The sequence below is a fragment of the Chrysoperla carnea genome, chromosome 2, assembly GCF_905475395.1.
Source record: "Chrysoperla carnea chromosome 2, inChrCarn1.1, whole genome shotgun sequence".
Lineage (NCBI taxonomy): Eukaryota > Metazoa > Arthropoda > Insecta > Neuroptera > Chrysopidae > Chrysoperla > Chrysoperla carnea.
Genome location: NC_058338.1, coordinates 5,536,206 through 5,558,060, shown reverse-complemented (window position 1 = coordinate 5,558,060; position 21,855 = coordinate 5,536,206). Strand labels below are relative to the sequence as shown.

Genomic DNA, 21,855 nt, shown 5'->3' with positions numbered 1-21,855 from the left:
TTTTTCAAAACCTTTTGGAAAGAAAATATATTATAGTAAGCCAAATATACTGCCTCTAATGAGCAAAGTTCAACTATTCCTTTAAATGTTGAAACGAATTTAAAACGCGTTCAAAATGTTTTGGAAACTTTTTAACAAAAACAATTACATTTTTTTATTTGCTAATCGTAGACAATGATTATAAACGTAAATTACGCACGTGCTAATGAAAATTATTTAGTAAACATCTGTTCTATAATTAGCCTTGAGGAACATTTGCCAAAATTATTAAAAAAAAAACAACGTTTTTTTTAACGTAATCAAACGTTGTATCTAAAAAACGTTGACATATTGTTAACATTAAAGAGTTTTTAATTTGTGATTTAGAGAGTGAAAACATTTTCATCCTGGATGGCCATTCCTTTAACGAAGGTCAATTTAGCAAGAGTTTGCAGGTTTTTTGGCACTTGCGTTCACTCTGTCATTAACCTCCATATTACGCAAAAAGTCGCTAAGATAAAAATTTATCAAAACAGTTTTTCGCCACTTCAATCGTTTACTAATTTGATCTCTAGAAAAATTTAGGGATAGAATTCTGTAATAAAATGCCTGATGACTAGATAATAATGGCAGGGAAAAATTTTTTCTTAGGAACTATTAGAGAATTTTAAAATTAATGATAAATATGAAATATTAATAAAATTTAGAAACTTACCAGAACGAGGCTGAAGCCTCCAGGGCGGCTTATAGGACGACGTGATTAATTTTTATAAAAAACTCACATCACTAAAAAAAACTTGTTATTATTGTCACAGAATGTGTCACAAAAAAAATATGTTTTTTTAAAACAAACCACTGATAAAAACTTTTATTTTTTTTTTTTATAAATTCTGATTAATTAAAAAACACTGTTTGTTTAATCACTAAAATCAACAAGAAAATAAAATTTAAAGATTATTTTTTTAATTATTAAAATAATTTACTTTTTATTAAAACATTGAATTAAAAATATGAAAAATAAATCAACCAAATTTAACCCAACTTTAAAACAGTTTCAGGCGAGGTGTATTTTTTTTAAAAACTAGTAAGTTCAATAAAAATACATTCACAGGAAACGATTACCTCTGTATTAACATCCAAAATGTCTTTTACGTTCAAGAAAACCGTTCTCTAAAATAAATTTTATTGTTATACAGGAAAAAATATCTATAAATATAAATAAATTTATTGATAAAGTTTTAATAAAAATAGAATTTTAATGACATACTTTTTTTTATGAGTTTAAATAATTATTTTACTTCAGAGAGATTTATCATTTTTATAGTCAGTCACATTAAATGGGATGTAACAAATACGGTAAATAATTCATTTTATGAATTTTCTAATATTAATAATAATCTACCCCCGCAAAGCTTCGGGGAGGGATAAGTTACAGAAAAAAAACTAAATCTGTAAAAAGCATCTTTAAAACTTAAGGCTCCAATACCGTCGTTAATTTCTCAATAAATTAAAACAAGTTAAAACAAACAATTGACTGAGTTAATTGTTTAAATACCTTGTATAGATAGTGTTGATTACGCAATCATTTGTTTTCTTACGTCATGTAATTAAAGAAAGATAGCCACAGATCCATACAAGTCACATATAATAAATACTATTCAATTTTCGCCTAATTTGCGCTCTCTTAGGTAAACAGTGATGTTTACGAAAAAATGTTTCAAACTAAAGTTGTTTATTTTTTTATAAGGAACATTTTTTACATTTAAACTTTTATTCTATCTCTAACGGTTTACAAGGTGGGAAATACAGACCCAAGACTTGGCCTATATTGTTCTTTTATGAACTCGACCTCACTTTTTACGTCGTTGCTCGATACTCTTTTTCCTTACGATTTCAGCTCGATATCTCTTTCCGTTTTTGAGTTATTGTGTCAACGGACGGACGGACGGACAACCGGGAATGGACTAATTAGTTTGAAACATTTTTTGATAAACATCACTGTTTATCTGCGAGGGCGCAAATCCATCATTAATCTATTTCAATATAATGAGTAAATGATATGAAGTTTATGTGGATTAACTGCGTTGATTTTTAAAGAGATTTCACTATAATTTCGCTTTATAATTTTCACAAAATTGATTCAATAAATGATTATAATAAATTATTCATACAAGAAGTGCTGTTTGTGTATTAAAATTTGGTGTTGTTAAACGATTTGATTCTGATTTGATTTAAAACAGATGAAGAATAAATTAATTTTTGTGTATCAAAATAAAATCATTAAAATAAATAAACTTTGAATATTATTTTAAGTTAATTTTATTGATTTTAATAAAATTTTAATATGAAATGTTTTGGTTTTATTTGGGATTATCAGATTATTATAATTGTTTTTCGTTTTAAAAATATTGACTTAATTAAAATTTAATTAAAAAAAAAATTAGGTAATTTGTTTTTCTCGACAATTTTTTGTTTGTTTTATCAAATTTTTGGCGGAAATTATTTTAATTATCTCGAAAATCGAAATTAAAAATTGTATAATAAATTCAAATTAAGATAAGTATTTATGTGAAAAAATTTACCACTTTTATTGTGAGTCTTGAAGGGGATAAATTTTAGTAAAATACTTGAAATTGATTAGTATGAACACAAAAATCACCGATTAAATCAGCTAAATCAACACATTCAAGAACCGCCACATGACGAGGGATCATTTTACCTATTATAATTTTACACACAAAATAGGGATCATTTAAACCTATATAAAGGAGATCATTTTGCCAGTAACGACTTATTTGAATATCTTCATAAAAACTGATCTTAAAATTATACGCTTATCAAAATGAGTTATAATTTTATTAAAAATCTACAGAAACCAAGAGTAAGACAATGAGCCGGCGAAAACAAACACAAAAAAAGAAATCTTGGTTTCATTTTTAGAAAATATAGTTTTATCCGCGTTTTCAGTGAAAACTGAAACAAACTGAAAAATGTAACTCTTACTGCCGTCTATTAGCAAGTAATAATACTATTATTATTTTTAATTGGGAGCAACTTACTACCTTACCGATACTGAAATATTAAAGATAGGTTTCAATAGATTTGTCTAGCAAGAGTCAACTCTTACAATCGATTTTTCCTGTACAATACAGAATACTTAAACAATTAACTACGTTAGTTGCTATGTAACTTATTTTTGTTGATTGAATTTGTTAATTTTATTAAATTATTTATGTATGTTATGAAAGAAAAATTATTTGGCATGAATTATAATTTATATAAAATATAATTTGCCAAAACGTATGACCGACCACCTTGTTAGTGTAAACACGTTAAAACACTGGACTCTAATCTCTCTAATACCTACGATAAGTATTCTATTATTCTGTCTATCAGAATTCTATCTATACCAATAATGTATTTTATTTATGCAACGCTAGTTTTATAGAACTACTAAACTAACTTCATTAGATTTACGTCATTTCCGTGAATATCCGAATCAAAGTCGAAATGCGGCAAATTAGTGTTGTTCTTAAAGATATTGCCAGGGCTGTCTTTAACTTTCGAAGACTCTGGATTCATAAGGATCGAAAAAGAAAAAAAGTCGTAAGTAAATGTAAAATCGACTATTTTCGCTCATTTTTTCAAGTTTTCTCAAGACTAAGATTATTCTTTTTGTCGCCCTATTAGCTCAGTTGGTTAAGGCGTAGCCCATTCCCTCCGCGGTACGCTTAGGGTATCGGGTTCGATTCCCGCCGTCTCAACAAAATTAATTTAATTAATAGTTGTAATGGGCTGGTGTAGTGCATGGTATATGCATGAAGGAGGTGCACTCAGCCTTTGAAATTGAGGAGCTGATGAATGAAATTATCAGCGAAAAGGTGGTAAAACACATATATGGTATCACAATGGGCTCTACAGCCTATGTGTGTCCTTCGTGGACAGCCAATGTAACCTTACCTAGCCTAAGATTATTTTTGAAAGACAAAGATAAATTTTTGCAAGACCAGGACTAAAACTAATAATTTAAGACCAATACCAATATATAATGGTCAAGATCAATTTCGCTTTTAACAACAAAAGCGATCAATACTATTATTGTTCGATTTAGAAAAAATTATCGTTGATATTTCGACAGGTTTTCTCAATCGTTAAGAAATATTTATGTAAATTTCTTCTTCTAAGTAAATAATAAAATGATATGCATTGGCGGTTTTATCGTCACCCACGTGAAACTAAAGAAACATAAAAAAATGAATTAATATGGGTAGGTATTGAAAATTTTCTCTTCCGGAGATTCGAATCGCAGGCTTCTCTATATCGTAATTTTTATCTATTTAATGATTAATTCATACTTGAAATTTCGTGAGTGGCGATGTCTACCAAACGACTTTTTTCGAAAGTGATGCGTTTTCAAATGAGCATGATTACGTCATATTTAATCTATCGGGTTGTAAAAACGTAGCAGGAAATTTGTCGGACACTATGACTACTTGATAACATTCGACAAAAATACGGCACCGGAAGCCATCAAATGGAAGGAAAGTGAGATAAAGACAAATTAGATTAACGAAGATTACAAAAAAAAACAACAAACAATTTGCTACAGGCCCCGCGCTGGGTCAATCCGGCTCTGTCAAAGATAGGAAAGTCCTAAATCTTAAGTGAAATTATTAAGAAATGCTGATTTTATGAGCATATATTTAGTCAGAATATTTAAAATAACGTATTTTTTTATTAAAATAATCGAAAAATAGGTCCTTCTTTCTACAAAATTGTTTGTGATGACGATCAGAACATCTGCCCACCATTTTTTTTAGTAACAAAGATAAGGCCATACCCAAAAGTAAATGGGTTAAACTACGTCTAAGAAAAATTTGTTTTGTTGGCAGAAGTCATGCAAACTACTTCGTAAATTAACTAAATTGAACTCTAGAATAAAAATATAAAAAAAAAATTAATCTGCTGAATTCTCAAAATCATTTTACCAATGAAAATTCCTATCCACAAATAGTTAAATGAAAAATTACTTGATCGAAACGGAATTTTATTCATTAAAAATAGATTACCTTAGGAATGTAGGTAAAATTAAACATAATACGCATGCGCAGGCCGTACCATGCGGACGATGATATCTGCAATATATGTGGCGGGATCCGAAACAATTGCCAAAAATTTTCAATAAATATTATAAATAATTATATATATATTTCTATTTTATGACATTTTCATATTTTCATTTAAAAAAAAAATTAAATAAAATTTTCAATTTATTTTTGGTTGAATTAAATTTTCATATTTTTAATCAAAATTATTTTATATTTGTTAAATTAAATTAAATAAAATATTAAAACTCCTCCAGTAATAAATATAAGTTTAAGAAATCATTAAATTTTTTAAATTGTTATTAGGGTAGGTTAAAAAATTTAAAGAAATGATTTTCATACCTCGAAAATTCGAATAATGTTACGAAATACTAACAAAAATCAATGACCTATTAAAATTATGTCAAACAGCACACATGAGAATAACACACTATTTTTAATAAAAGAAAACATTCTTAATTTCAAAAATTTTCCACACTCGAAGCTTATTTTTAAAAAAAATCACAAATAATTTTTAAAACAAAATGTTTATTTATTTGATAAAAACTCTAGTTGAATTCAACACACACAATTCAGCTGGTATACTCTGTGAGAAAGTAAGAAGTCAATTCGACGTTGGGCGTCTATCAGCTGACCTATCCAACGAACGATGTCGTTATGTACGTTTTCGTTACAACGAGACAATTTCTGTGTACGTACTAAACTAGTTAGAATATTATTACAAACAAGTTTGTTACAGTTTTTAAACTAAAACTTTGTATGTAATATTATTTATTGAAGTGATCTAATTTTATTTTACATTTGTAAAAAATCTTTAACAACTTAAAATAATCAAGTTAATAAGTCCTGCATGAGTTTATGGCTTCATTTATAGTCATGCTAGGATTTAATTTTTATTTTATTTTATATCTTACCACTATTCAAGGTCACACAACGGTTTATCCCATGTGCATAAAGGGGTAAATATTTTGCATACTGCATAAAATACGAAAAACAATCGATTCCTTTGTTTTGTAGAATATCGAGAACTAAAGTAGAGAAATGGTTTTTACGCCAATAAAGCTACTTCTATGACATGTTATTTGGACCCATTTTAGGAGTAAAAAAGTACGTTTTGAAAGCAAAAAAAAAACTTAAGCTCCTGTGTTATCAAAAAAATCGAATTTTTTTACTTTGTGACGTCATCAGAATCCAAAAAATTTAATTTTGCTCTATCACATCCAAATTTTATCCAATTTTGATAAACCAAATATGTGATCCTACTAAATTTAGGCCATACTTTTCAAATTTGTGATCAAAATTAACCTAGCTTTAGTAGGTTTCAAGAAAGTGGAGTCCCGGTCCCGGAATTCAGTACATAAGTGATAGCTACCGAAAAACTGACATCACAGCTGAAAAGAATGACTCAAAATTAGTGGGGTTCAAAAAAAATTCCAATAAGATCGGATCCAATTTGCCTATGTTATCAAAAAAATAGAATTTTTCAACTTTATGACGTCATCAGAATCCAAAAAATTTAATTTTGCTCTATCACATCCAAATTTTATCCAATTTTGATAAACCAAGTATGTAATCCTACTAAATTTGGGTCATACTTTTCAAATTTGTGATCAAAATTAACCTAGCTCTAGTAGCTTTCAAGAAAGTGGAGTCTCGGTCCCGGAATTCAGTACATAAGTGATAGGTACCGAGAAACTGACATCACAGCTGAAAAGAATGACTCAAAATTAGTGGGGTTCAAAAAAAATTCCAACAAGATCGGATCCAATTTGCCTATGTTATCAAAAAAATCGAATTTTTCAACTTTATGACGTCATCAGAATCCAAAAAATTTAATTTTGCTCTATCACATCCAAATTTTATCCAATTTTGATAAACCAAGTATGTAATCCTACTAAATTTGGGTCATACTTTTCAAATTTGTGATCAAAATTAACCTAGCTCTAGTAGCTTTCAAGAAAGTGGAGTCCCGGTCCCGGAATTCAGTACATAAGTGATAGGTACCGAAAAACTGACATCACAGCTGAAAAGAATGACTCAAAATTAGTGGGGTTCAAAAAAAATTCCAATAAGATCGGATCAAATTTGCTTGTGTTATCAAAAAAATCGAATTTTTAACTTGATGACGTCATCAGAATCCAAAAAATTTAATTTTGTTCTATCACATCCAAATTTTATCCAATTTTGATATACCAAGTATGTAATCCTACTAAATTTGGGTCATAATTTTCAAATTTGTGATCAAAATTAACATACCTCTAATAGGTTTCCAGAATTTGGAATTCTGGTCCCGGAATTAAGCACAAAAGTGATAGCTAGCGAAAAACTGACATAACAGCTGAAAAGAATGTCCCTAAGTTAGTGGGTTTCAACAAATATTCCAATAATATCGGATCAAATTTGCGTTCTTCGATCCAATATTATATTTGATGGTTTATGTATTTCGGAGATTTTGGTACTAGATATCATTCAAAAGTCTCTGCCTGATATCTGTAGAAATTAACAAAAATGTCACGAATTAATCTGAATCTATAAGTGCATTTTCTCAAACAGGTCAAATTATGACGAACAAACAATTGTTTTGAAGAATTTAATAAAACGAATGATATAATCAATTCGTTTGCGTATGATGGAAATATAGATTAATTAATTTTTAATTGACATCTTGTAAATAATTAGTTATTAAAAAAATTTCATAATATTAAACATGAAGAGTAATCGATGAAGAAAAATGAAATATGTTCAACATTGTTAATAAAAATAGACGAATGCCTTTACTAAATTTACATCGCTAGATCCATGGCAGAAAAAACTAGTTAAGGATGTACGAGCACCAAGGCAATTTTAAATAAATTCAAGTCGTTACTGGCACTCAAGAACAAGGACTTGAGTGCTAAAGTGACAGGCGTGGCCTGCTTTATAGTATACATGCGAATCATGGATTGTGCCAAAAGAGCAGAAATACTTCTGGCAGAATCGGAGATGTGATTTTATTGACGAATTGAGCGTATTAACTGTACGCTTAATTTACGGTGAGGAATGAATTTTTTCGTATGGTACTAAGGTGGAAAAGAGTAGAGGAGTACAATGAATTTTTAATCTATTTCCCCCTCCCAAAGCGCATAATCTGTAGAAAGTTAAATTAATTAAGACCCCAAAATCGATTCAGAAATCTACCATACCGTTAATAACCACTTTCAAACTCTGTTGTATGAAAAGAAAATTGTGTTTGGATGATCTAAGAAAAATTTTAGACATTTTCTAACGAAATAAAAACACAACGATTTAACGTTTATAAAACGCAAGGAAATAAATTATATATTTTTTCGAAATATGTATAATAATTTCAAAAATTTGTTTATTATTTACAAATTATTAGAACCTATTCCCAACTAAAAGCAAAGTAACTTACAATACTGGGCACCAAATATGAAAATAATCTTAATATGAAAATATGAAAAGTAAATAGTTAAGGTAGTATGGCAGTATCAAAGTTATCCCACTCTAATCAAATCAGCAATAATTTTTAAAAAATTTTTCTCATAATATGTCTTTATAATTTATAATAATACTAGCTTGATATCCGCCCTCTTCACTGGGCTTAAAAACCACCGCTGTATAGCGTCTACCTATCTTGATCTCACTTATCCCCCTTCCATAAAACTCGAAGAGATTGCTTACACAGCTAAAGTATATGCACAGTTTTCAATTTTTTTTAAGTGTAAATAGTCATAGTTCATTGAGTAAAACAAAAATCTTCAATTTATGGTTCAAAATGATGATCATAGATGGAGCAGTAAAATGTCAGAATAATCACTTATCCCTTCTATATGCTACATCCACATACTATCCTTTAGCCCGTTTGTCTTCGCTTAGACCACCCCCTAAATTCAACTTTTTTGAAAATAGTCATACAGTAAGCTTTTGTTTTGAATTATAAACATATATATCAATTTTTAAGTTCAAAATTTATCAAGTTTCAAACAAATTTTCAACCTCTTAGGGAATGAATTTCCAAAAATCCCATTTTAGTACACACTTACGTCATCTAGGGAACGTTTGTATAAAAGTTCATGCCTCTAGAGCCAGGGGTATCAGCTGTGCGTTGATCGATCAGTCAGTCAGTCAGTTTCTTCTTTTATATATATATAGATTACAATGCTGAAAGGAATAAAATAGATCATTCTTTAAAGAAAATTTCTCTAACCATTTAAAGTATCTTTTAATTTTTTCTCTTCCCAATCATTTAGAAAAGATTTTAATAATTGCCCGTGCGCCAAGAGTAAAAAATATCCCCGCTCGTCGAAAAAGATCGATATAATCACTTTCCTAAAAACCAGAGTGCACGATACAATAATTAAAATCTTTGAATTAGACCTTACATAAACATTTAAAAGTACCAACATCGTCTACATTCGTTTTTAGTCGTGAATAGGTCTAGGGAATAGTGCCGATTGTAGAAACCTTCTTATTTTCATTTTTTACAATTTAATAAATATTTACAATATTTTTTTCTCGCTTATGTTTTACTAACTAAATGGAAACTTCGCCTTCGACTAGCTTTTCGTTCTCGAAGTGTTAAATAATTTCGTCGACTCGTACTCGATCGTAATTCTAAAATATGATTGATTTTCTTCACAATTTCTTCGGCTGTTGCTTTATCTGTTTCAAAATCGTGATGTTTAAAGCTTGGAGATTGTTTTAATAATGTGTTTGCAGTTCCTGCGAAAAAAAAGGACACGGTTAGAGATCAAAGCTACATCCATTTTGCATGGAAAATTTTCTTACCTAAGCTATTTGATTCAAATTGTGATGGTGTTACCATATACAATAATCGAAAAGTAGTTCGATCGTTTTTCGAATCTTCAATTTTTTCACACCAAGCGATGTTATCGATTTTATAATTTACAGCCTTCTGTCGAATCCAGAATTTTGTATTTTTCTGTTGTACGGGATCAATTTCAATTTGTTCACCACTTACACTTAAGTTTACTTCGATTTTTGATCGAACTTTACTTATTATATAAACTTTATAACATTTGTAAATTGGTGCTAATATTGCACCAGTATAATTTCCAAAACTTTCTAAATCATCTGGATCTTGATTCGGATTTTTTCGAACTACAAACAAAATATAACGTAAAAATTTTTCAAGACCGCATTTTTTCAATGGATTCTTGTGATTGTTCATACCTGGAGGTTTTCCGTTATCATTCATAGATGGCCTCGGTGGAGGTTCTTCAATAACAATTTTTTTATTTTTATGTTCAACTAAACTGAGACAATTAAATTTAAATTTGTTAACACATTCTTTCGTGTCCAGTGGTGGGAAATCTTTGTCCATTTCACCATCATCTTCGGTTATGTATAAATCATAGTGGCCGATGGACTTAAATTGATATTCTGGATGTGTCATGCTAAAATATTAATTTAAAATAGTTGTGAAAACTTTATTTTGCACTTTCATTAAGTTGTTGCAACTTAGCTAAGAAAACTATGAACTTTTGAAGAAATTTAAAAAAAAAAGTCAAAAATAAATCATGAAATTTGAAAAAAGTTAACATTTTGCGTGTACATTTTTTCGAGATAAATTTTTGGTGACTTTTTATTAGCAAAATCAACATTTTGAAGTACTTTTTCAAAAATAGTGGAATACCCTATTGTGATCCTCGGCAAGAGAACAACATTGATGGTCTATCTTTAATATAAGTCAGTGATATTGATCTACTGACTCATTTTTTTCAGTATTTCAAACAAAGATTGGAAACAGAAAAGGCTAAATACCTATATTTTAAGCAGGATAACCCAATCAAATCCAGAATTCTAGCTGACGCAACAATACAAACAATTAACGGATAATTTCGTTCGTTTTCTGGTAACATTGTTAAGAAAATTTTAAATTTTCTAATTGGTACATCAATTCGTCCACTTCCATCAAATTTTGAATATTGAATGAACGGATTTTTCGGTAAATTCGTTGTCTTAGTCATTAATTGACTTAACAAAGAATTCTTTTTTGACATATCTTGATTTTGTTGTTTACTTGTGTTTCTACTAAACAATTCTAATTTCTCCTCCTCGGTTAAACTTTGTTGGCTAGTTTCCCATTTAATATTTTTAATTTTCGACGCTTTTTTTCTTGCAATATTTAATTTTTCAATATATTGGGCGGTATTCGATCGTTGTCGATAAGTACTGTTATCGAAGTAGTTTAATTGAATATCGTAGGATTCTTGTAAATCCATATCATCGTCTTCGTCGCTACTCTCATCAAAGCCGGGGTATGTGTCGTTTGCTGTGATTCGAGGTAACTGTTTAGGAATGTCTTCTCCGGCCATAACTGTTTCGCACATACCTTAAAAGATATCAGTTTATTTAAATTAGTTTAGCAAATTAATAAAAGAGAGTGCATTTAAAATGGAAATCACATTTAAAAAATCTTATACAGAATCTTCGATTTATATCTAGGCATATAAATATCACGACTATGACAGAATACATACGTTAAGCAATGCATCCAAGTGAGAGGTATTATATACATGTGTTTAAGCTTCGATATGCGTTGAGATAGTTATAAGACGCTTGGAGAGTGGGAGTTTATTAGTTGAATAGATGAATGACAACAGATAAGCCACGATACAAGTCACTTTTGCAATTTCATATAACACCTATAATACCTCTTACTTAGATTCATTGCATAACGCATGTACTCTGTCATACTCGTGATATTTATATGCCTAGATGCAAATCGAACATTCTGTATATAAAGGCTACTTTGGCTATCACTAGTCATTCATCCTTTTGCTTTTGTTTCGGGGCTGTCAAAAAACTATTCAAATAAAGAAAATCTAATATATTTTAGCTTTATAAAACAGCGCTTTTTGACAAAGATAGAAGATATGCGATATGTCTTTACTTGATTGACATCTGTTCGAAACAAAAAAGAATCATTTTTTAAATGAAAAGCCCTATTAAGAATGCGCCAATAAAAACATAAAAAGTAAAGTTGACCTTTCACATTTCGCAAATAAATATAAGGCACAAGGTGAAATCTTTGTGAAACGGTCATTTAATTATCCACGGAGAACGTAATATCCGAGAATAGTTGATCTAAGGGTGAGGGGGGGGTCTGGTTGTAATCGAGTGAAATTGATGACTTTTATACAATTTTATTTAAAACTTCCCCAATTTAAGAATACCTCGAAGATGCAAATAAACTGACTAATCTTTTTAAATTTTTTAAAGCTGATTTTGGTAGGAGCTGGGTAGGACATGGAAAATAAAAAGAAAAGGAAATGAAAGTATTATACAAATATCACCACAGCCACAAAATGCAATTAATAGAAAAAATTAAATAATAAAGAAATTTTGCACAAATTTGGAAACTCTACTATCAGAATAATACTATAACCAAAGAAAAAATTACTTTACCAGTATCATCTGTACATATAAATGAATTTCGTATATGCGAAAGAAGCCATAATTTATTATCGAAAAAGGCCATTGTTTTAATTCAACGGTAATAGTTTTGAAAAAAAACTATTACTTTATAACATCATGAAAATGTAAACATCACTTTATTTATTAAACGACTTCGACATGACCATAGATAAGAATAGGTACTCATATGGGTTGCTTTAAATCATAGATTAAAACCATCATTTAACTTTTTGGCAATGATAATGTTAAGGTACGATTAGAAAATAATCGTTGATTAAATTTATTCCATGATTTAATATCCAGTTAGAAAGTATTCCATGCTTTTTCCAAATTGGAAGCTAAGGAATTGGTTTGAGTCTAAGCTATTTACAACAGATGTCATCAGTAGTCATTGTTGTCAATTTTTAAATAGATTACCCTTTTTTTTTTAAATAAAATAAACAACAAATTTAACGAATATGCAAATAGGAATGTAGGAATGTAATACTTCTTATTATCCAACATTGTTTTTTATTAAACAAATAAATAAAAAAATGAAATTTAAGGTTAGATAGTTTTAAATTTAACCTCTTATTTCATTGTATGTTAGTTTGTAAGTTGGTACGGACACCGAACTGACAAACTGTATATTGTAAAATTAAAATGATATGATATCGATCCAATTTTACAATCATGCATTTTCAAAAACTGTGACATAGTTGTTCCGAATTAGACGTGAATTTCTCTCTAAAATTTAAAGTGTTGGTTCAATTCAAAAAAAAATTAAGGTACATAAAATAATATTGCTTGTATAATTCTATGCTTATAAACTTTACGGTCAAATTGCTTTCGAATTAATTTTAAACTAAAGTACCAAAATATTTTTTATAAATTTTTTTTTGAGTTAAATTTCCCCTAATCTTAATCAAAATTCTTTTTATAAACATTTTTTGGCGTACCTATAGTTTTTCGTTATTTTTATTTATATTACTAAAAGTAACGAAAATAAAAGATAACTTTTATTTTCGCTATGCAAAACGATAAAAATAAATGTTATTTATTAATTTTTGCATAATTAGCGGTTATCTCATTTTATATGATTTTATCATAAGCAGGTAATTTGTTAATCAGTATCATAAATTTTGCTACTTAAAATACTGTAAAAGATATGTTGCAAGTAGTGGAAAAATTTGATTCTTAAAATTGGATTTTAGTAAGGTTTTATATAAATTAATAAAGTATAAATTATTTTTTAAACTTTTAAAAAAGTTTATATTTTCTGGGAGATATATTTATTAATGTTTTGCTAATTACAGTTAACGAAAATTCGTAAAGACAGTCGTGTAAATTTGCTACACACGACTATGATCGCAAATAATAAAATATTTTTTTTAATAATTAAATGTTTTAAAAAAAAAAAGTTACAAAAGTTTTAATTACAAAATTAATTATGTTAGACAATTTATCTGATAAATGTTTTTTAAAAAGAAGTTATTAAATTGTTAACTGTGGTGTTATTAATTCATTCGTATAACTTCACAAAATCATTTTATCAGTAACAATTCATAATATAGTAATAGTTGGATTAAAATTATTTAATCGATAAATTCGGCTTAATATACTTGGATTTTTTTATAAACAAATTACATAATCTATTAAAATAAAATTTTAAATTGCCCACTTAAGTAAAATTACGCATGCGGATTATATGATATTGATCAGGTGACTCAAAATGGCCGAATTTAATTCACTTTCAAACTATAGATTTGAAGAGAAATCAACTTCTTAAGAATTCAAAAGGATTATGTGATTTCTTGTAAGTTTAAAAGTGAATTCCTCTTTAGATACTTTAAACTGGTTTGTTAATGTAGAAACTCACTAGTAACACGGTAGTAATAAAATGAACCTTGTCATACTCAGCTGATCATTTTCATTGAATAAAAAGATTATAGAATACGTTGGTATATCTATTTATTGTGTTTCAAGATGGACTTTTGACAGTTGATTCCATTCGTTATTTAAAAGACTCTCTGTTTGCTTGCGTTTCAAAATTATGCTGGCCAGAATCACAATAAGTATGATGACGAATTAATGTGTTTAGGAACAGAGGCTTTATATCAGACTTTAATTTATATAAAAATTAACTGACACTAATACAAGATATAAGTGATAAGTATGCTCAGCTCCCTTTAAACTCAATGAGCTTCTTGAAATCAGGGTATACATTTGTCCTCAATGCCATCGGTGGGCACCGGCTACTCAATTTACTCAGTAAGTACTGCAGATAGTTTTAGTATCTTCCAATGAGAGTGAGCAAGAGAGGTTTGTTCTGAGGGGTGACCCACTCAGTGTAAATACAGAGAAAACATTTATCTGAGAAAAAAATATGATAATGTAATATAAATTGAATTCTTGGTCTTTTCCATTATTAAAATCATTTACAAATAAAATTTCTTTTCCGATTCAAAGTAACCCTCGAAAAAATTGAAAGATAATGAATAACCAAAAATTATTGTTTTCAATATTTACGTTTTTTGCTCGTAATATTTAGACCATGTCTTTAAAAGCTAAGAATAATACATCACTGAAATAATAATAGCAAATCTTAATATATGCGAATACATTAAAGTATAAACATGCACTCAAATAATTCAAATGTATACAATGTATGCTGAAATATTTATTTTTAACTGATTGAAGTCACGTATATTTTACAATGAAAGGATTTATGTTAAAGATTCCTTCTAGTAAGTCACTAAGTACTCTGTAATTTATCTTAAAGAATTTATTATTAGAAAATATTAAAATATACAATTCTAGTTGTTATACTATGTATATGAAATATATCAAGGTACACTAAGTTTAGTCTTAAGTTTGTAACGCTTAAAAATATTGATGCTAGGAATAAAATTTTGATATTCATAAAATCACCTAATGAGTCCATTTTCGGTTGCCCGTCTGTCCATCTAAAGATATCAAGCTGAAATTTTTATAGCGTGCTCAGGACGTAAAAAGTGAGGTCGAGTTTGTAAATGAGCAATATAGTTCAATTGGGTCTTGGGTTCGTAGGAGCCTGTAAGTGAATGCGATATGCGAAGCGTGAGAGAAGAAAGCCAGTAAGGTCCCCTGTGTCCTTGTCTAATACATATACTTATACTTAATAATACATCACCGACAGTCTTCTCTCTCATTCATCATATCGCATCCACTTACAGGTTAGCAAACCCTCCCGTTTTCTATGTATAATATATGGTCTATATATGGTATTAAACAATTAACTCAGTCAATTGTTTGTGTTCTCTTGTTTGCTCGGCACTGTCAGTTTTGTTACCCTCACGTTTTTGTCGCTCTGATCGTAACCGTAGCGCCGTAAGCTCTTCGTAAAAATAAATTCATTCAAAAAACTCCTTTTTTTCTGAGCAAAAAGCATCGATCGCTGAAATTGATTAAAAAAGAGAACTCTTTTATTCTCAATCATCTGAAATACAGCTTAGATCGATTAAGTGAACTTGCCTATAAGAATATACTTACACAGTTTAATAGCAGTATTATTTTTTTATCTTCTTATAGGCGTTATGGGAAAGTGGATATGTTAATAATTAAAAACATTATAAAAGTATTAAAAACTAAAAATAAAATATGGTAATTTATTTTGAAAACATGTAAAATTTTACAGGCAAGCATCAATTTTGAACGAGAAAGAACTACTAATTCAGGAACAACCGTAAGTAAAAATTCTGTATTATGTTTACAGTGCAAAAATGATGTAATTGATTTCGAAAACATCTAAAATTTTATAGGTACCAACTTAATCATGGCCGCTTCCAAGAATGAACCTCAGCAGTTTTCGTAAGTAACTTGTATTTATATAAGCATTTATAAAAAGACTTTCATTCTTTTACACTTATTCCGCACGTGTGATCGGACATCGTATTCGTAAACAGCGACCCAAAGTATCTCATAGGACAAAGTTTGGACGACAAATACTTAATTTACCGTTTTTGTACCACAAAAGTGAAATTCTTTGCCAAAAATGACACGATTTTCGGAATACGTGATAGAATTCGTTAATTCGACATCAGATTCATAATCAGCGACCAAAAATATCTGCAGTTTAAACGATAAATACTTAGTTTTCCATTTATATATGCCAAAAGTTGGAATTTCGGGTCAAAATAGCACGATTTTTGAAATACTTGGTAGAATTCGATAAGTTAAGTTGGCTGAATGGTCTTTGGAGTCCTAAAAACGTGTTACAAGAATATTCATTCAAATCGGTGCTGTTTCCTCACGTTTTTATGCATCCAGGCTTGTTAGTTGTACTATTATGTTATATCATTCGACATATTTATTCAATTTCCATGCCTAAAATATAGTGCGTTCGAGACACAGGGTATAAAATAAATAAATCAATAAAAGCTTGGTAATGGCATTACTGACATACTGACATCGTCAAGATATAAATTGAGTTGAGAAGGCACTTTATTTCCTCTTATATTTTAATAGCCTACAATCAATAAAATAAACAAATCAGGATGATGTTTCTCTGTAATAAATTTAATAAAAATAGAATGTGCATTTATATAATAAAGATTGGAAAATAAAATATATACAACAGCGCAATTTATAGAAGAAAAAGTTTTATTTTAGGATGTCAGATCTTTTAATAAATATCTAGGTTAAGAAAACATCATCGATAATTTTTTAAATTTTGGTCTTGGAGATTGGGTATTCCCCGTATTCGCCATGGGAACTGATTTTAACGCTATCTGGTGGTAGAAAAGAGAAGCTGTCTATGACAAGTCGAATTTCAACAGAAATAAGAGTACGAACTTGTCAAAAGTTTAAATATTTTTTATTTCACACATTATCAAAATATAAATAAACAATTCAATCATAGCCATGCATAAATTTGACTTATCATAGACAGACTTCTATTTTCTACCACTAGACAGCGCTAGAATCAGTTCCCATGGCGAATAAAATTTTGCATCTCTTCTGCCAGTTAACTTTTAATACACATGTCGTTGCTATGGCAAAAGATAAAATAAGCAATACTGTTTATTCCCATTCTTTTTCATGACCTACTGTGCCACTGTTTGAAAATATTACCCATAATCATGATACACACTGTAAATATCTTACGTATATACCGCAGTTATTTGTTTTAACATAGCTACAGAAAATCGATCTTGCTTTTTTCCCAAGGGTTAAAAGTTTTAATGAATTATTTAATCCGTAGATATTTTAAAATTACCCTTATATTTTCATTAAAATAGAAAGAACTCGGATAATAGTGTCATTGCATGGGAATTATTGTTTCGAAAATTGAGCAGAAATTGTGTATCAAATTACATAAATGTTATTTTTAATATTTGCGTTAAAAAAAATTTAAAACGTAATTCAAAATTTATATCTATTGAAAATTCAAAATGTTTTTCAAAAAGTTTCATAGTAGTTGTGGCAGATAAGTACTTTTTTTCTCAAATATATCTGTATATCAGCATAAAATTTTGATAATGAAACTAAGTTAATAAACTAATTACGATATAATTAAAAAATGTTATTTCAGTGGCGTAAATAAACTTAGCGGAATCTTATACAAGCGTATTTCTCTCTCTCTTTATTCAAGCGTATCAAACCGTCAAGTAGTAGGTAGCAACAGGCTAGTAATATCGAACAATTTAGCCTGATCGACATGAAATTCAATATCTAATATTAGCGATCAAGTTCTATTCATTAACGAGTCAATAACGCACTTACTATGGAAAAAAAAAAACGTTAAAAAAGAATTTTTCATTCAAATGATTAATTCAGAAGGTCAATTCAGTTTAAAATTTTATGTTTATAAATTAAAAGTTCAAATATAGACCAGTCAATTTTTTCTATGCCTAAAAACAGAGGTCTTCTGACAGGCAGAGGACTGATGGGCTCCTTTACTTTTATTGCGCATTGGGTCGACCCTTCTACAAGTTCCCGATGGGCTGCTTATCGCCAGCCCGCCCCCTTTCCACAAAGGGACATTGTGAACTAAAATATATGCTAACATCTTTCAGCGCCTGTACTAAATATCAAATAGATTGCAGATATTTTTGTATGCATCACAAAGTGTCATAATAAAATAATCAAAAACACGCCACTGATTACATATTCACAAGATAATGACTTTTTAATACATAATTTTTGTCCTTGTTGTTAAGAAATAGAATTTAATAGTTTTGATTATAAAAAACACGTGCATACTTAGACAATACCTAAGATAATATTTAAGATACGATTATTTTTGATATGGTATAAGAGCTGGTAACGCTACGATAGAGTTAATTGTAAGACGATTGAATTTTAGATATTTCTTTCGTCCAAATTTTATAGTTATTTAACGCAAACGTTCTCAAATTCAAGACAAGAAATTAATAAATATTCGAAACCATCTTAAAATAAAATCTCAAAAACGTTGCCAGCTTCCATGCCAGTATTTAAAAAAATTTGTTTGGATTTTTACAGTCAAAAATTTTACTTTATCTCAAGGTCTTTGATTATTGTTATATAAGACAATGATTAACTAAGGACGTTCCCAAAAAATGAGTGTATGGAAATATTTGAGACTTACATTTCAAATTTTTAGGTGGATTCCGTTAGAACTTGGAAAAATTTGACGAAAATTAAGAGTACAATTTTTCGATATATACCATAGTTTTTGAAATATTGATGCCTAGAGATTTAGAGAAAATTACTTTTAGAAGAAAAACTTGCTATAATTTTCTTTATAGGAAAAAAACGGGATACAAAAACCACAAATAGAAAGTTCATGCAAAAATCCAGCTTTCCGGGAATTTTTCCGAAGTTCGGTTTTTATTTATTCTTTATTTCCTGGATTATAACTATTAAAAAACTAAACTACTTTCATCCTAAATTAACGAGCCTTTTTTTATATTTATTTTAAGGCTTGTACCTAAAATTATCAATGGTGGAATAGCTGGTATAATTGGTGTATCCTGTGTATTTCCATTAGATTTAGTAAAAACTAGATTACAAAATCAAAAAATCGGTCCAAATGGCGAAAAAATGTATAATTCAATGTAAGTAAAAAAAGCAAATACAAAATTAAATATTGTTTATTTTAAGAGTTGTTTTTTTTTTCATTAAAGGTTTGATTGTTTCAAGAAAACATATAAGGCTGAAGGATATTTTGGAATGTACAGAGGATCCGGTGTAAATATTCTTCTTATAACACCAGAGAAAGCAATCAAATTAACAGCTAATGATTATTTTCGACATCATCTGAGAACTGCCAAAGGGTAAATTTAGTACAAAGAGTAGAGAAGGGGAGAAAGGTATTTTTTATTGACTAGATGTTTTATTTTAGAGAGTTACCTATGTTCCGTCAAATGCTTGCCGGTGGACTTGCTGGTTTATTCCAAATTGTTGTAACAACACCAATGGAACTATTAAAAATTCAAATGCAAGATGCAGGACGTGTTGCAGCTGAAGCAAAACAATGTAATTTATTCAATATTTTCAAAAATTCCCTCTTATTTGTATCATAAATCCGGTAATGAATTTTTATTTTGTATTGCAGTAGGAAAAACTGTTGTCAAAACCTCAGCATCAAAATTAGCGCTAGGTTTAATCAAAGAAAAAGGAATCTTAGGACTCTATAAGGGTATTGGTGCTACTATGTTACGTGATGTAACATTTTCTATTGTCTATTTCCCATTATTCGCAACATTAAACGATTTAGGACCACGCAGATCAGATGGATCAAGTGAGTATGACTACTGGAGAAAAATTGAATAAAATTTGATTGAATTGTCGTTATTTTAGATGAGGCGGTGTTTTGGTGTTCATTCTTGTCAGGTTGTGCAGCTGGTTCCTTTGCTGCTTTATTTGTTAATCCAGTGGACGTTATAAAAACACGTTTACAGGCTATCACTCCTGGAGAAGCACGATACAAAGGATTCACAGATTGTGTCTTGTAAGAATATTTTTATAAATGTTAATAATATCTTCAAATCTCGTTAATTTCCGTCCAAATATCGTTATTGGGACACTGAAAATATGTCAAGGATTACTCAGACATTATTCAAAGGCAGACTACTATCTCCCCTCTTAAGGACTTGGTGGGTACGTCTATTTACATGAAATTGGGTACGATACCGGTTCATTGGAAATAACCGAAAAGACATAAAAATCTCACTTGGAGTGTTTACCAGTTATTACACGTTCAAAAAATTAACGCATTCTACTCAAACTCTTAACGAAGGCTACCCTCTCAAAGCCAGAATGAGTTACCTCGACTCCACCAAAATGAAGAAACTTATGGTTGGACTCACTCCGCCACGAGTGTTGTTAAGATAATCTGTCTCCATCAAGAAACCCGGCATGCAAAAATTTAGTATTTTTTTTGGAAATTTGACTAAAAATTTACTTAATATATGTATTTTCAGAAAAACACTCAAAGAAGAGGGTCCAAAAGCATTCTTTAAAGGTGGTGCTTGCCGTATGATTGTAATAGCACCATTATTCGGTATTGCTCAAACAGTATATTACTTAGGCGTTGCTGAAAAATTATTAGGAGTCGATGGGAAACAACATTAAGATGACTTCTAGGCCACATAGATCGAATACACATACATACACTAGTTTGGAAACATGAATTTCATTTAAAACTTAAATTTAGATGAAAGTGTTTTCAAATAGTGTAAAAAAATTTAGTCTTAATTTAAAAATTGCTTTTATGATTATTAAAATATTTATTTTGATTTAAATAATCACCGTAAAATTGATTAAAAACCATCGAAGATGTTAATAGAAAACTTGCAACTTTCAAGATAAAATAATACCTAAAACGTTACGTTACACGAAATATCGATAAATACATATTATCAAATTTATTTTTATATTTTTAGTGTGATTTGTTTCTAGTACTTATTTTAACTTTAAAGATTTTATTGTGTTTTATTAATTAATTTATAATTAAAATTATTATTTATAGAATAAGTTAAGAAAAAATCAACATTGTTTTTACATAACGCAAAGTAACGTCTTAGGTTGTCATCAAAGTACATAACATCTCAAGTTTTCTATTATTAAATGATTATATAATTATAAAAAAAATACATTTCTGTGAAATTAAAATTGTTAAATATTGCAAAATAATGTTACAACTGAGATATGTTTTAAAGTCTATTTTTTAGTATTTAAAAAAAATTGTACATGGACATTATAAATTGAAAAATAGTAAATTTTATCGAGAACAAGTATTATTATGTTCCCAAACTTAGTAATATTTGCCCAACATTATTAGGTAGTAAATTAAATTGTATTAAAAATAACATCCAAAGTCAATCGT

At 29.0% G+C, this 21,855-nt stretch overlaps 2 protein-coding genes across 3 annotated transcripts; one reads left to right on the top strand and one right to left on the bottom strand.

Annotated features, from left to right (window-relative positions):
• Positions 1-9,043: 9,043 nt before the first annotated feature.
• On the bottom strand, positions 9,044-12,692 carry LOC123293939 (target of rapamycin complex 2 subunit MAPKAP1). The gene is made up of 5 exons (XM_044874947.1): positions 12,516-12,692; positions 10,869-11,439; positions 10,278-10,501; positions 9,873-10,205; positions 9,044-9,806 (listed from the first exon to the last, which is right to left on the bottom strand). Exons 1-5 carry the CDS (start codon positions 12,586-12,588, stop codon positions 9,604-9,606), a joined length of 1,404 nt encoding a protein of 467 aa, XP_044730882.1. The 5' UTR covers positions 12,589-12,692; the 3' UTR covers positions 9,044-9,603.
• Positions 12,693-13,118: 426 nt separating this feature from the next.
• Positions 13,119-21,186, top strand: LOC123293940 (mitochondrial glutamate carrier 1-like). Of its 2 annotated transcripts, none has more exons than XM_044874949.1 (9): positions 13,119-13,283; positions 16,175-16,227; positions 16,304-16,352; positions 19,448-19,582; positions 19,652-19,801; positions 19,870-20,003; positions 20,083-20,268; positions 20,328-20,478; positions 20,951-21,186. In XM_044874949.1, exons 3-9 carry the CDS (start codon positions 16,318-16,320, stop codon positions 21,099-21,101), a joined length of 942 nt encoding a protein of 313 aa, XP_044730884.1. In that variant the 5' UTR covers positions 13,119-13,283; positions 16,175-16,227; positions 16,304-16,317; the 3' UTR covers positions 21,102-21,186. The 2 variants fall into 2 exon arrangements, with proteins under 2 accessions (XP_044730884.1, XP_044730883.1); XM_044874948.1 differs by having other exon boundaries at positions 13,119-13,291; positions 16,180-16,227.
• The last annotated feature ends 669 nt before the right edge of the window (positions 21,187-21,855 follow it).

Bases quoted from the DNA above. Each gene is read 5' to 3' on its own strand.
- LOC123293939 (XM_044874947.1), bottom strand. From the start codon at position 12,588: ATGGCCTTTTTCGATAATAAATTATGGCTTCTTTCGCATATACGAAAT. The intron at 11,440-12,515 runs GTAAAGTAATTT...ATATCTTTTAAG, and splicing joins TATATGTACAGATGATACTG to GTATGTGCGAAACAGTTATG. The intron at 10,502-10,868 runs GTATTTAGCCTT...TTAATATTTTAG, and splicing joins TTATCCTGCTTAAAATATAG to CATGACACATCCAGAATATC.
- LOC123293940 (XM_044874949.1), top strand. From the start codon at position 16,318: ATGGCCGCTTCCAAGAATGAACCTCAGCAGTTTTC. The intron at 19,802-19,869 runs GTAAATTTAGTA...GTTTTATTTTAG, and splicing joins CATCTGAGAACTGCCAAAGG to AGAGTTACCTATGTTCCGTC. The intron at 20,479-20,950 runs GTAAGAATATTT...ATGTATTTTCAG, and splicing joins GGATTCACAGATTGTGTCTT to AAAAACACTCAAAGAAGAGG.